General features: G+C 43.2%; 1 protein-coding gene across 7 annotated transcripts in view; it reads right to left on the reverse strand.

The window, feature by feature from the left end:
• Window positions 1-13,954, reverse strand: part of LOC143259021 (protein Fe65 homolog) — a 324,885-nt gene that overhangs the window by 184,948 nt on the left and 125,983 nt on the right. The window contains exon 1 of one of the 7 annotated variants that reach the window (XM_076519762.1): window positions 4,119-4,683. The exons of the other annotated variants lie outside the window; for them this stretch is intronic. Coding sequence (XP_076375877.1) covers window positions 4,119-4,140 — 22 coding nt within the window. The 5' untranslated portion in view covers window positions 4,141-4,683. Of the gene's footprint in view, window positions 1-4,118; window positions 4,684-13,954 lie in introns of those variants that run through there. 7 annotated transcript variants of the gene reach the window in all.

A 13,954-nucleotide genomic window follows, 5' to 3' on the forward strand; every position in this document is an offset into this window, starting at 1 on the left:
AGAAGCGCCAATTACTCGATATCCACCGAGGCAAATTTACTTGCGCCAATTTCCGGTCACGGAATAGCTCGCCTAGAGTTCTACGACGGCCCACGGAAATGATAAACGTATCGGACAAGATGGTACTAATAATAATTAGCCGACGGTCTATTCATCGAATGTGCGTGCGGGCGAAATTTCCTGATTTATTTTTACTGAACGACTCCTCCGATGCCGATAAAGTAAATAAAAAGACGATTGTTTGGGTCGGTTATTTTTTATTGGGCCCGGGTATACAGAATACTATCGCGATTCCACCGAACTGCGACTAACGGTGATATCGATACGCGTCGCATCGAATTACTATGGTGAAAAATTTCGAGCGAGCCTGGCGCCGAGAGCCGGGGGAGAGCATGACACCAAAGGGTCGGAAGTGACGAACGAATCGCGCGAATCGACTCGATATCGACGCGACAATTAGCTAATGCATCGTGGCGCGGCTCGGTGCGACCCTTTGCACCGCCGCGTCGCGCCGCGCCGGCTCGGTGCACGCAGGTTTCACTGGTCGAGGAAATTCGCTTCCAGAGGAGATTCACTTTTCGCTGGCAGGCCCGACACTGCCGATAATCACGGACTTTGATCGAATTATTTTTTGGCTCCAATGGTCGTTTCGAGCCTCTAGGACAAAATGCAGGAACATCGAAATACGAGTGTCACTTTGCTTAAAAATTTTAGGATAATTCATAAATGGGTCCTTAGATATATACATATGCTGAGAAGCTAAATCTTACAACGTATTTATCTCAGAGAAACACTTTTCAAAACAATGATTACTCTAATGAACAATAATATCGCAATTTGTATTGATTTGGTGGCAAAACTTTACTGATTGTTAGTTGTTATTTGACAAATTTTGTGTATTATTTGCAAGACAGATGAGCCAGTTATAATGTTCTTTTTTTCTTTCATAAATTTAATAAGTTGAAATTGGTACAACATTTTTAGTCTCTTTTAATCTTTTCATCGCTTTCGGTTTTACCCATCCATTTTTACTATAAATTCATAAAATCTGCAGTCCAGTTATTACGCAATTTTGTCAAATAACTTTTTGTTGTGAGATTCATAAATAAATTTGTAATTTCTTTATCTTTAAAACGCGGTTACTTACTGAATTTTTAAATAATTACGATATTGTTTCCTTAACGCTTAGATGTTAACGTAATAAAAATATTCTTTTTCAAATTTCAGTTATAAGCGCTTCGTGAGACAAAGACTCGATTCAATGACCATTGATGAAAATTATGATGATCGTTTCTTAATTGTCACATTTAATGTACAGTACGAAATCGTAACTTGATGGTCGTAATGCATTCAAATTTACGATTCCGTCTTATTGCAGCCGACTGACGTGACGGGGTAAAGTAAATCAAGATTCATCCCAGCAATTAAGGATTAATTTATTGCTGCACGTTAGTGAACACGTGCACTTCTAGAGATCTAGCTCTCAGCTCACTAGCTAGTGGTTCACGTGTCATAAACCTTCAGATGCGACATGGTAGTCAATGGGCTCGCTAAGCACCCCTTTCCATGTCGTAGGTGCAGTTCACTCTCACACAAATGCGATGGGCGGGCGCCAGAGCACCGCAAGTAACTGCTCTCCATTGAAAATCAATAGTTAATCGTGAAAATAGTAATTGAACATTCGTAATTATTCAGAACACAAGTTATAATTAGGATGCAGCGGATTTGATGCATTTATTGCACAAATGAGTAGACCACATGCAAAACATTAAATACATTTCAGTAATTCAATAATGCTGTTATATTAATTTTAACTCGTTCGAATGATTAAAAAAAGATATGTATATGTAGCTCTTATAATAAATCCTAGAAATCTTTTTGCATGAAAATCCGCTCTCTAATAACTAAGCTGCGAATGCTTCAACAATTTTAAAACAATTGTAAACGAATTAAATTACTGCTCCGCTTAAGTAAGGATAAAATGGAATTCAAACATGAATGATGCCGTTCTTTGAGTCACAATATATTGATAATGCAAGATACATTATAATAGGTATCATTGTTGTATTATGCTAATTTTTAAGAGAAGACGATTCTAAATAAAAAATAAGACGAAAATGTAGAATACGATTTCTTTCGCTTGAAGCTTCGTTTTCGAAAATAACGAGTTTGCCCCCAATGTCAACAAGAAATAGAATCGGTTAGCCATGATCAGACGAATTAGTAGACTCCCTATTTAAATGTTTGAATGATTACCTTAAAACATTCTATCCGCCTTATTGTTTCATAATATTTGTACACACAATACTGCATTCACACATTTTAATATTTATATCTCCTGCACATTGCATACATCTGTTAAAAGGATACTTCTCCGACTGACTTTATATAAATACACAAATACCATGCAACGTATCGTCGTATAACAATAATAAATAATTAAACATGAAAGTTAATCGTCAAAGCAAAAATATTTTCATTTTTCTTCGCATTTGTATTCCCATGCTCAATCGCGTCCAAAGTAAAATTTATTTATCCATTAACTGGATTATCCTCGAATTCCTTGCACAAAGCATTCCATGTTCAGCTTTTACGAAAGCAAGATTTATTTATTCGCCGTTATTGTTTTCCACTAATTAGCGACATGTGATACGTACTACAGGACCCGCTAAACAACGTCGAAAGTAGTCAGAATTCAATGACCTCCGTTTAGGAAGAGGCCCTGTAGAAACCGCACATCGGTGGAGACATCGATAGTCATGAAAAAGAAACGAACCGCTGTAGGCTCGCGTGTTGGACAGGTTCAACGACGGCACGTAAATTCTTAGTAGAAGTTACCCGTTAATCGATCGCTGGTCGGGGAAGCCTGTCGTGTATTTTTAACGTTGTCTTTGAAATCCAACGAACCGGACACGAGCCGGAGAAGAGGAATTCCTACGATCCCGCCTGAAATATATTCTTACCACGGAGGTATACAGGGTGTCCGGGTGGTGCAGCCTCGCGGACCATATAATTACGTGCCGTCGAACAAGATTTGTTCGTTCACGGGCTATTTTATCCGTGGCAATTGAAATTTCCGAAGTAGATATTCCGGAAAACCAGATTTCAGCGAAAAATTTTATTCTACAGTTTCCCCAGTCTACTTTCGCATCTAGAATGACCGGCTGCCCATTATGCTACCCGTATTCAGCCGGGAAATAGTGGATGCGCGCGTCCTCGGCAGACTTTTAAATTTGATTTCCTGGACAACGGTGTTCCCCAGGAGCGAGATCCATTTCAAAATTTTAACTTTTTCCCCGTATGGAATTACGTTTGGTACCGGCCGTCACGGCACACCCTGTATAAACGCGTCAGTGATCGGAGGTCATCGGGAGCATGCATTTTTAACGGAATCCTCGGGCCACGTACGCGATACGGATCAAACAGGTCGTGATTTCGCCGTTTTCGCCATTCGTCAGGGCCGTATCTACCCGGGTGGCAGGTCGCGTCGCCTCGGCTCCGTCGAGTCGACCCGATCTCGCATGATCAGCCGCGTGCAATGAGTAATAAGGCGTGCCCGGGACCCCTCCTCGGTCACGCGACCAAACTCGAGCATTTTTCGCGCGAGCTGGCGCGCGGGCATGGGTGGTCAGGGCCGGAACACATGCAGAGGAATACGTGGCAAAGACCTCGAGGACCTGGCGAAGTGCTCGACGGACGCGATGGAACGCGCGAGTTCGTGGCAACAAGAGCTATTAGTGCGACGACGACAGCGGACGATGTATGCATGTATGTGGCGCGATAATTATCGGATCGATGAGCGTCGAAAAATTGCGAGTTGTGATCGTGTTCGTGACTAGGTGGACACTCGCACGATGCAAACACTTAGACAAAATTGGTTTCATAATGGGCGCTATCTAATTGGCAGGGGTCTACTCTTTGCTAATCGTTCGTGAGTACATCAAGAGGGTCGAAGGAAGGAACGAACAGCATACTCGATGACTGCCGACGCCGTGCTAACCTCCGGGGGATTGTTCTAGGTACAGGAATAATAACTCATGCTTGACAATGCGGACAGATGGTCGGAAGCAGTCACGGAGTACGCGCGCTAGGAGGACGATAGGAGACACATAACTTACGATTCACGCCGTGGAGAACCATCGTGGTCGTTTTACACAAACAACAAAAATTGTCTCGATTAGCTCCACTGGTTCCCGAAGCGAAAACTCGTGCGCGAACGATTCGGTGCTCTTTCCACCCTCTCACGAGGTTAGCTCATTGTTCACGCGGCGCGGCGGACTGCCCGCGAATAGACAACGACGCGCGTTTCGAATCTGCCTCTCGGCTCGGCTTCGCTCGGCTCGACCGGGCAAACAAATGAAAAAAAAAACCGTAGACGACGCCGCTTTCTAACACATCTCCGCGAGCATCCGTGCGACCGACGAGGAGGCAACAACCCGGCGCGTGGAGAATAAGCTTCGGGCTCTAACTCGGCACTTTCGTTCCGGGCTCGCGCGCCTAAAGCGATCCCGATTGGATCATTTCGTTCTCACGCGGTCGGAAACGGCTGAAAACGGGACTCTCGACAGTCGCCTTGCGTTTCAAGATCGACAGCGTCAGCGTGAACAAGGATTACGACGATTGTTAAGGTTAGTAGCGGACAAATGGCACCCCGAGACGTTGGGGCGTCGCGGTCGTCGCAGTGACTGGCGAGACTCGCGGCTACCCCCACCAGTTACAACCCCCTACCAGCTATTCTCTTTCAGCCCCTTGCATCCCCCACGCTTCTCCCCACCACACGCCGCCCGTCAACCTCTATATCCATACATCTATATGTTTTCCTCTCGCTCTTTTTCTCGCGACGGATATCATCCCCCACCAGCCACGCTTCTTCAACCCTCTCTTTTCCTTTCGAACTCTGTTCGTTTTCTTTCTCCGCCGACTGGGCTCCGCTGTCTCCGTTGTTCCTGCACGAGAACCCAGTCTCGTTCTACCTTTTTTTCCACCTGACTCGGTTCCCTCTTCGTCTCACCCTCACCCTCTCAAATCTCTCTCACTCTCATTGTCACTCTCTCTCTCCCTCTCCCTCTCTCGAGCGCGCGTGCGCTCTCTCTCTCTCATTCCCTTACTTTACATCCCACAGTCTCCCTCCTGCTTCCACCCTCTCTCCCTTAGTCACTCTACAACCCCCCAGACACTGGCCAAGCGAGTGGTCACGTGACCGTTAGTTCGGCCAATCATGCGCCGGATGACGTCATTCGCAGGGGTTCTCATGGCCGGGGAACGCGAAGCAGGCGACAGAGTGCATTTGCGGACTTCGGGGAACGCGGCGTGGAAGGGATGGAGCGGTCATGCGGTCGGTTCGATCTCGAGAACGACGTGTGACGCAACGGCAGGACTCTCGATCCTTCAGATCCTCGGGGGAAGGATTAAAATGTCCCTCCCGCGGCGGACAAAAGAGCCTTTCACGCTTTGAAGTGAACGCCGGCACCGACGCGCCGCGTCTCTTTTCCTTTCTTGCGGTCCGCAACCCCTCGTTATTACAATATTTAAGAGCCATCGCACCGTGAAAAATGTAGCCGCGGAAAAACAGGGAAAATGATTCGTATATTACACGGCTGTGCTGCGAGCTGGTCGCAGGCTGTTCGCTGCACGTGTGCGCATTTCATTGTTTTGGAAACTATTGGGCTCTTGCGACAGAGTTTGTCCGTGCGAATTAAATGGCCGTGCACGCTACGATTTCTTCCGTCAACTGCTGATTGGCACTTCTGTGTTGTCAATACGTACACGGGAAAGAACATTTATATTTGATTGCGTTTAATTGTAAGTAATTGTCCAATGTCGGCAACAGAATTTTATTTCGATTTGAAAAAGTGCACGGCGGCTGCAGTTAGCGGATCATGTTTGAAATCTTCAAAACGTGTCTGACGTAATGTTGTATTGTAAGAGGTTGATGTAAGAAGTAATGACTACGTTTCGTCTCTAAAATATAACCATAGCTTTTTAACACATTTTCAGGTAAAAAGAGCTTATGAAATATACACTTGATTTGTAGCAGATCGTGTTAGGTGTTATGGATATAAATGGAAGAATTATTCAGAAGCAAGTGCACACATTGCAATTGGAGAATACGTTCTCTGGCGCTCCGCGAAATGATCTCAAAAAAAAGCACAAAGCGCTACATTAGAAAAGCAAATTAAACCTTCGTATCTCTTAAATTAAAAAGTTTGCTGCTTTGCAAAGCTGAATTTCCATAAAAGAGACTGCTCTTATGCAATTTGTAGTTTACGTGGAGCCTATTACACAAAGTAAGTACTCTTCGCTTTGATCTTGGTCTTCGTCGTTCCTTTCATTTCTATAAAGCTGTATTAGCAATTTGAAGCGATTCTTTATATCAGTTTTGATCAAGATTTTCTGAAGTGTGCTTCTTGAAGTTTTTCCACGATTTCAGCTGCGAATTTTCTGCAAACGATCATGGAAAAGTTACTTGCTTCTAATTGCTTCTTGTTTTTTTATATAACCGAGGTTAATAATATTTCAATAAATCGAGGTCGGGAAACAGTGAGGACAAAGTGTCGCGTAACTGAAGAAGATATAATTGACACATCTGTCGATGAAGATTCAGAATCGTGAAAAGAAGTAAGAGTATTATTTTTAAGTGCACAGAAATAATGGCAATGCAACACCGTATTCTGTAACACCGTAGAGAACAGTCGTGCAGTAAGAGCACCATAAAGTTTGTGCACTTGAGTACGACTGCTAGTGAGGTGATTTCAATGAAATTTTCAGTATGCATATAAATTAACAAGATCTACAAAACGCATTCTTTATACTTCCATTCCAGGATCAGATAAAAAGGTTAAAAAACAAGAGTTTCCTCTTCTGTCATTCCAGGTGCCAACAAAATTAAAGAAAAGTATTTTAACTATTCTCTAGCTGTCATTGTCCCGCTGTCTTCTAAAAAAATTAAAGTCCTTTTAGTCTAGTATCGGATAAATTATATCATTTTAAAATCTACTCGAATACTTTTTGCTAAGGATTGTATTTCCATTATGCTAGCTAGAGAGAAAATAAAATTTACTAAGAATGCGAACGAGGAATTATTTCTAACGATATGCTGCGTCGTTTGATGTAGCATGACTATCTTCTAATTGCTCCGATTAATTTGAAAGAACGCAAAAATGGCGTTCGTTCCTTGTAACACAAACAAATGCATACAAAAATCTAGAAATGTGATTTCTCCTGGCAGAGTTCATTTCGAAGAAGTGAATAAGTAAAGAAGCGAATTAGTTAGGGGACGGATGAAGGCGTTTGATAGATTTTCGGGAGACGCGAAGACGCGGGCAACGAGGCGGCCGCCGGTTAATTACGACGGGGATGCATCGCGCGGCGAATAGCCCATTTCTCCCGTGACCCGAGAAATAGGTTAGCGCCGAAAACTTTCCCGTTTGTGTTCAGCGGCCGGCGAAGGTTTTTCCAGCGTCGCGTTACGAGCTCGTCGCCGTAGAAATGAAATTCCGCGGGTGAGCGAGAACGACGAGCCGGGAGCGGAGAGAAACCGGAACCGAGAGCGCGAGCGGATGGGCGCGGGAAAACCGGTGGTAAATCAACGCTGTAGGTGTTTTCCGCCGAAAAATTTCCGCTGAAAATCGCCTTAACTGCGGGGAACAGGGTAAGAGAGGATCGGGCCGCGTGATTCAAATGTCACTGCGATCGGTACCGCTGCCAGATGTGGATTTACTGGGAAACTTTTATTCGCCGAAAAACTTGCCCGTAAATCTTGCGCCGCGTCGTAAAGATTTTCCATTCCTCCCCTTTATTTGCATTTTTCCCAGCGACTCGTCGGCGGAACACGCGCGTAACTCATCCCCCGCGTCCCCCCCACCCGGAGCCTCGCACCGTGCGAAATAATGCGAGTTAATCCGCGCCGTAAACAGTTCATGAATAAACGAGCTACGCGGCCGCGAACAGCCGACGCGTGCATTTTCTCACTCCCCGCTGAAAATTGTTTGCTCGCTGCGCCATGAAAACTGTCGATCGTGAAATTCGAACGGCAGCTCGATTTCCCTGTCTCCCTCTCCATCTCCCTCTGTCTCGTTCTCGCGCTCTCTTTTGCTGTCTCCCGATCCCTGAACGGGGTAATCCTTCCGGAAAGTATCGGAGCAAAGGGACGGAAAAAAGGAGCGGCCGTTCGGTTATCTCCGCGCGCGCGCGCGCGCGGGCCCCCCGGCTCGAATATGTCATCCGAGGATCGATGACTCTATTAACAGGGGATATATCGCGTGAACAGAGATCATCGGGATTATTTTAAAGGCATTAGCGGCGATAGCATCGGAAAAACTGTATAATCTGGCGATATATCGGCGTACGCCGGTACGCCCCCCGTGTTTACGAGCCGGGATAGAAGCGTGTAGCTGGAACAACGGCTGGCGCACGGACGTTTAAATCTTCGATCGAATTGTTCGGCCGTAGGAAAATTTCTGTCGCGTTCCATCGCGCGGCGCTGAACCGGCTCCCGGTGCAGAAGCGTGCCCGAGTCGCGGTTTGTTCGCCGCTTCTACGCAGAAACGTAATTATTGGTTATTAACCCGGCACGGCACGCCGTCGCGTCCCGTAATTCTCGCGTTAATGAAATTGATTCATCGGATCCATAAAACGTATTAAATTCCGCTGGCCGGGGCGGCGTAATCAACGTTTGCGGAAACGGAGCATGCCACCTCCGTGAAGGGGACGTCGGTAACGCGGACGTTCTGAATTTAATTTGCATGGCACTTGGTCAACGAACGCCTTTTTCCGAAAAATCAGGGGAGAACGACGCCGGCCGAGATCCGGGTCTCGCGGCGATTCCTTTGATTGCAGTCGCGAACGAGGTAAAAGCGAGCACCGGCCGGGACAGACGCGTAATTAAAGGCATGAACCAGCACTTAATAATCGCGCGTGCCGCAATTTAATTTCAAATCCATTTTGCGCGTCACTGTGCGCGACCGGCCTTTCACCGCACGCTCAAACGATGGAAACATATCGGTTTTTTGTCGGGCCGGCCCGATCCACTCTTCACGATATTCGGAGCCGAAGGTCGGGATCGAGGAGGCAAAAAAACAGCCGCGCGAGAGTTACGGGATTCATTTTTCCGTTCGATGGGCGTCGTTCATTTTCCTGTGTGCTGATGGGCATCGTCCTGTCTTCAAGAGTGATCGCGACGTTCCGCAGACCGGATGGATCCGTAAATGGCCTGTCATTGAAATTGCTGCCAGTCGGGAACGACTTTTGCACCTACCAAAACGCGAGCCGTTTATTGAGAATGTTCGCTGACCCGCGACAATTCTTGCATTTAACGGATGCGTTGGAAAGGGGACAACGATGCCATCCTTCGAGACGAATTAGTGCACCGTAGATACACGCACGAACACGTGTACAACGGTTCCACGTATATACATTGTAACGAACAGAGTGTCAGTGGCGCGCAAACCATTGTGCAAGACACAAGCAACGTATTAGCAGAGCAATCATTTAAATATATGTATTTATACAATGCGGTTATTAAGATCCATTTTGATTACACTGCACAACTCCAACAGGTTATTTAACACTAAACCTAACAGAGCGACATAATGACCGCTTTTTAAACATTGAGCGAAATTTTTAAATACTATATTTTCCATTTTTCTCAAGTTGCTGAACGACTTTTTCTATAATATACAGGGTGTTCCAAAACTGTCTCGTAATCAAGAAATGGGGGATTCCTGAGGTCATTTGGAGTAACTTTTTCCTTAGTGAAAATGCAATCCGCGGCTTTGTTGACGAGTTATGAACGAAGAACAGTGACCAATGAGAGGCAAGATCAGCTAGCGCTAGACGGTCGAGCCAATGAACGGAACTGGGATTTGTGCGCTCGTTGGCTGGCCCGCCTCGCGCCAATCGAGCTCGCTTCTTATTGGTCAGTGTTTTTCGTTAATAACTCGTAAACAAAGCCGCGGATTGCATTTTCGCTAAGGAAAGAGTTACTTGAAATGACCTTAGGAACTCCCCATTTCCGAATTGCGAGACATTTTTAAGGCACCCTTTATAGCTACTTAATTTTTGAATATCCATCTCCGGTGGTTTTGAACGGTCCGTTGAGTTGTAGTTTTATTTTGCATCGATGCCGCTGCCGTGTGCTACTAGAAAGAAAGCGGTAGCTCGCGACTTTTGAAACGAGGTTGCTCGACGGACAGTTATAAATTCATGATTCCCGTGGAACAGTCGATAGTGCCGTGATGCAAAAAGGCAACACGAAAGGAAGGGTAGGTAATCGCGTTTCGCCGGTAATAAACCTGATATTTGGTAACAAGAGTGAATCGCAATGGCGCCGGAGGGAACGGGGCCCCTCTTTAAACAGTTTCGAACAGAAATATGGAGTTACGAGGGTTCGTTAAAACGAAGGAAACGGTTTTAATGGCCACGCGACGCGTCTACTCGTTATGCGCGGCGATACGTCGCCGCGCTCCCCGCTCGGTGGTTAACCCTTAATTTGTAGGACGAGGGGTAAAAGGCTCGCTGCCCTTTCAAATCCGAGTACCTGATTGGTTATGGCAGCGGTTTTTAATACTTGGCTGCGGAGCCTTTCATTAAATGTATGGAATCTCGAGTGCCGGGTTATGGGAATAATCAACACTTGCTGGTTCGAGCTTTCACTGACGTAATATATGCGATTATTTTTCATTCTTTTCCTACGCTTTTGTTGTTCGCCGCGACAATGCGTTTATTAACATGTTCCGTGCCGAGCTTTTTTTACTCGAATCTTCACACTTTGATATTTTACTAAAACTTGATGTATTACGTGCAATTATTAATTCTCGTACACATAACAACGTAACAAAAACTTATCAACGCCCATTCTTGCGGTGGAAATTGATTCTTCGGTTCTAAATTTCTTGTAAACAATTTGTTCAGTTCACTAAGTAAACATGCAAGCGTGTACCATCGATGGTACACGTGGCACGGAACGTGTTAACACGAGTAGTGTGTTACTGGAGAAACGAAGTCTGTGTCAGTGACCATTGGCCTGGAAATCTGTATGGAAGTTACTGTGTTTGTAGAATGTTTTGTAAGAAAGTCTCCGACAATGGGAAACGTTGTTTCGTCTCCTAAAATATTTCTTATGGTAAACGTAAAATAGATGTCGTTAATTTATGTAAAGCTCGCGAATGTTATAAACGCATAATGATCTACAGTGTAGCCTCTCGAGTGGCTAATTTTTCGAATCTCGATGAACGGACGAGCTTAATGAAAGGCGAGTAAAAACGATACGGACTAATTAGCCCTGAACACTTCGTTACGATTGAATTGAAGAATTCGAAGGTAGGGGAACAAAAAGAAATCAATGATAATCGCAGACTGTAATTCCAGGCTGTACAGTTAGACAAGGTGCTCGATTAAGTTTCAATCAAAGTATAAAAATATGTTTGCAAAAGCTCGTGCTCTTTTTACTTTTGTATATTGAAAGAATGCGATGTTAAACGCTAGATATTAACCCTTATTAATTATTCAAGTAAAGAGTCACCCTTCATTCACCCTCATTCTTCAGTTCAAATGTTAAACTATGTTTCTGTAGCCAAGAATAATTCAATGAAATATTAATACAAGATAATATATAACGAATTCTCCAATTCAAATGTTAATCAATTTTTTCTGTAGACACGGTTGATTTAATGAAATATTAATAAAAGATATCGCTTAACCCATTGCATTCGAGACTATTTTAACGCGAAAATGAAGACGTTTGTTTCAACCTACAATATTTCCATTTGGTATAATTGTTTTTACTTGATACGTATGAAATTGAACGCGTATGCTTATATTATAGAAGACTTCTATTATTTGACAATTTATCGAACACAGACAAATTTAATAAAAATCCTTTCGAAAATAGTGTAAGAATTTCTAGCGTCGCCTCGGAGTCGCCACTCCATTGCAAAGTGTTAAAATCATAAGCAATAATAGTACCCGTGCTAATGTATCCTAAATATTGCAGAAAATGCTCAATTAATTTGTAATTTTAGCGGCATACTTTCGAAGCCCTCACTCTTACCAGATTCATCGCGTAGGTTTAACCCGAGAAAGATAACCTACGTCGCAGAGGCGCCTGCGAAATAAACAACTGACTGCACCGTGGATGACGCAAAGACTGGAAGCACCCACTTTGCCAAGGCATGTGCGAAGCAACATTGAAAATATTCTTCCAAAATCTGCTGTACAGGCTTCCACAGATGATGAAGAAGAACCCTCAGCCAAAAAAAGGCGTTATTGCAGTCTTTGCACGTCTAAAAAGAAAAGAATGTCAAAGATGACCTGTGCCAAATGCAAAAAGACAGTTTGTGGTGAACACAAGAAAGACGTTTGTCATGACTGTCTCTAAAGAAATTTTTTATAATATTATAGTTTTTTTTACACTGATTATATTATAGTCTACTAGTTTGTAAGGATAAAACACTATTTTTTGTGATATTTTACGGGATTTGTTCCCATAAACCGAAGACTGTTGATTTTTGTTAATTTTTCATAGAGGTCTAGTGATTTAAGTTTAAAATTACTTAAAATATAAAAAAATATAATATAAATGCATTTTATTTTTACAATAATGCCAAACCTTTAAAATGACTAGATTAACTTAAATAAATATCCATTGTTAGTATAAAATTGACGCCTTAGAAAAGCATGCGCCTCTGAAGCGTATGGTTATCTTTTACGTACGTTGTCATATGGTTATCTTTCTAGGGTTAAATACTTCAGTTAAAAATGGATATTCTGCTCGTTAAATGTTGCTAATTATAAACGCTCGAATACTTTCACGAACGATTATATCACAGTTCGTTCATAATCGAAAATAACTGCGAGCAAACTAAATTATCGGGCGACAAACAAGAACTAGCTGGCAATTTAAATTTCATAACAGGATATTCTCATACCCGAACCGAAAATAGATGGCATCCACGCTTTTTAGATGAAAGTCAATTCCACTTCGATTCACCGCTTACGTAACTAGTATTACGTGGCTACGACAATCGGGGCTCGAAACGATCGACGAAGCTGCTTGTAATCAGAGTTCGCCGTACACGACAGCGTCTGTTGTTCGCCCAGTAGCAACCAAAACAACTGCCGGATAGTCAACACAAATCGTGCTTGGAACACTGTCGTGTATTGGGAAGGACGTGTGCCTCTACAGGTGTCGGAGAAACCGGATACGTTCACCAGTATAATAACAACGCTCGCGAAACAATGAAGAAAACACTCGAGCATCACCCTTTCCCGGTGTCTATTTGCGAACAGTGCAATCGAATTGTTAAGAAACATGGATGACGTTCGTATGTTTACTATTTGTTACTGAACAGATTTTTGGAAAATATACAGAGTTCTGTAAATAATGTTCAATATAATACAGACAGGAAAAAAGAATGGGCGTCTTTTCATGAAGAAATATTAACAACTGAACAAAACATTTGGAACACTCGCACGCATTCACAAATGGTAATTTTCCATGAATTAGAGGCAGTACTTTAAATAATTCAAATAGTGTTTTATGTGCATGATTTTCGAACTCGGTAGTTGAATAATTATTTTTAATGAAGTTAGAGATTTGTAGTGATGATTTTGATGACAAGATATCGCAAAGGACTATATTCTCAATTTTGAAGTTTCTTCAGAAAAATTGTATAACCTGTTGCACTTTACATAAATCACAATTTAAACCAAACATCTATGCATTTTTGTGAATTTTATGTATTTATCGCAACAATGAATAGGTCAAATACAAAATTGTACAGACATCAGAAGAATTTAAGAATATTGTTACTAATTATTAAAGGAGATATTAAAGATGTTCTCCCCATTTTTGACGTTAACACTATGCCGTCCGCAGATCTTAGATATGATTCTTTAGTTTGACGCCGGCATAATTAATAGCTTGGAAATTTTAGATTTTAAAAAGAATTTCGAA

This window comes from Megalopta genalis, chromosome 3, assembly GCF_051020955.1.
Source record: "Megalopta genalis isolate 19385.01 chromosome 3, iyMegGena1_principal, whole genome shotgun sequence".
Lineage (NCBI taxonomy): Eukaryota > Metazoa > Arthropoda > Insecta > Hymenoptera > Halictidae > Megalopta > Megalopta genalis.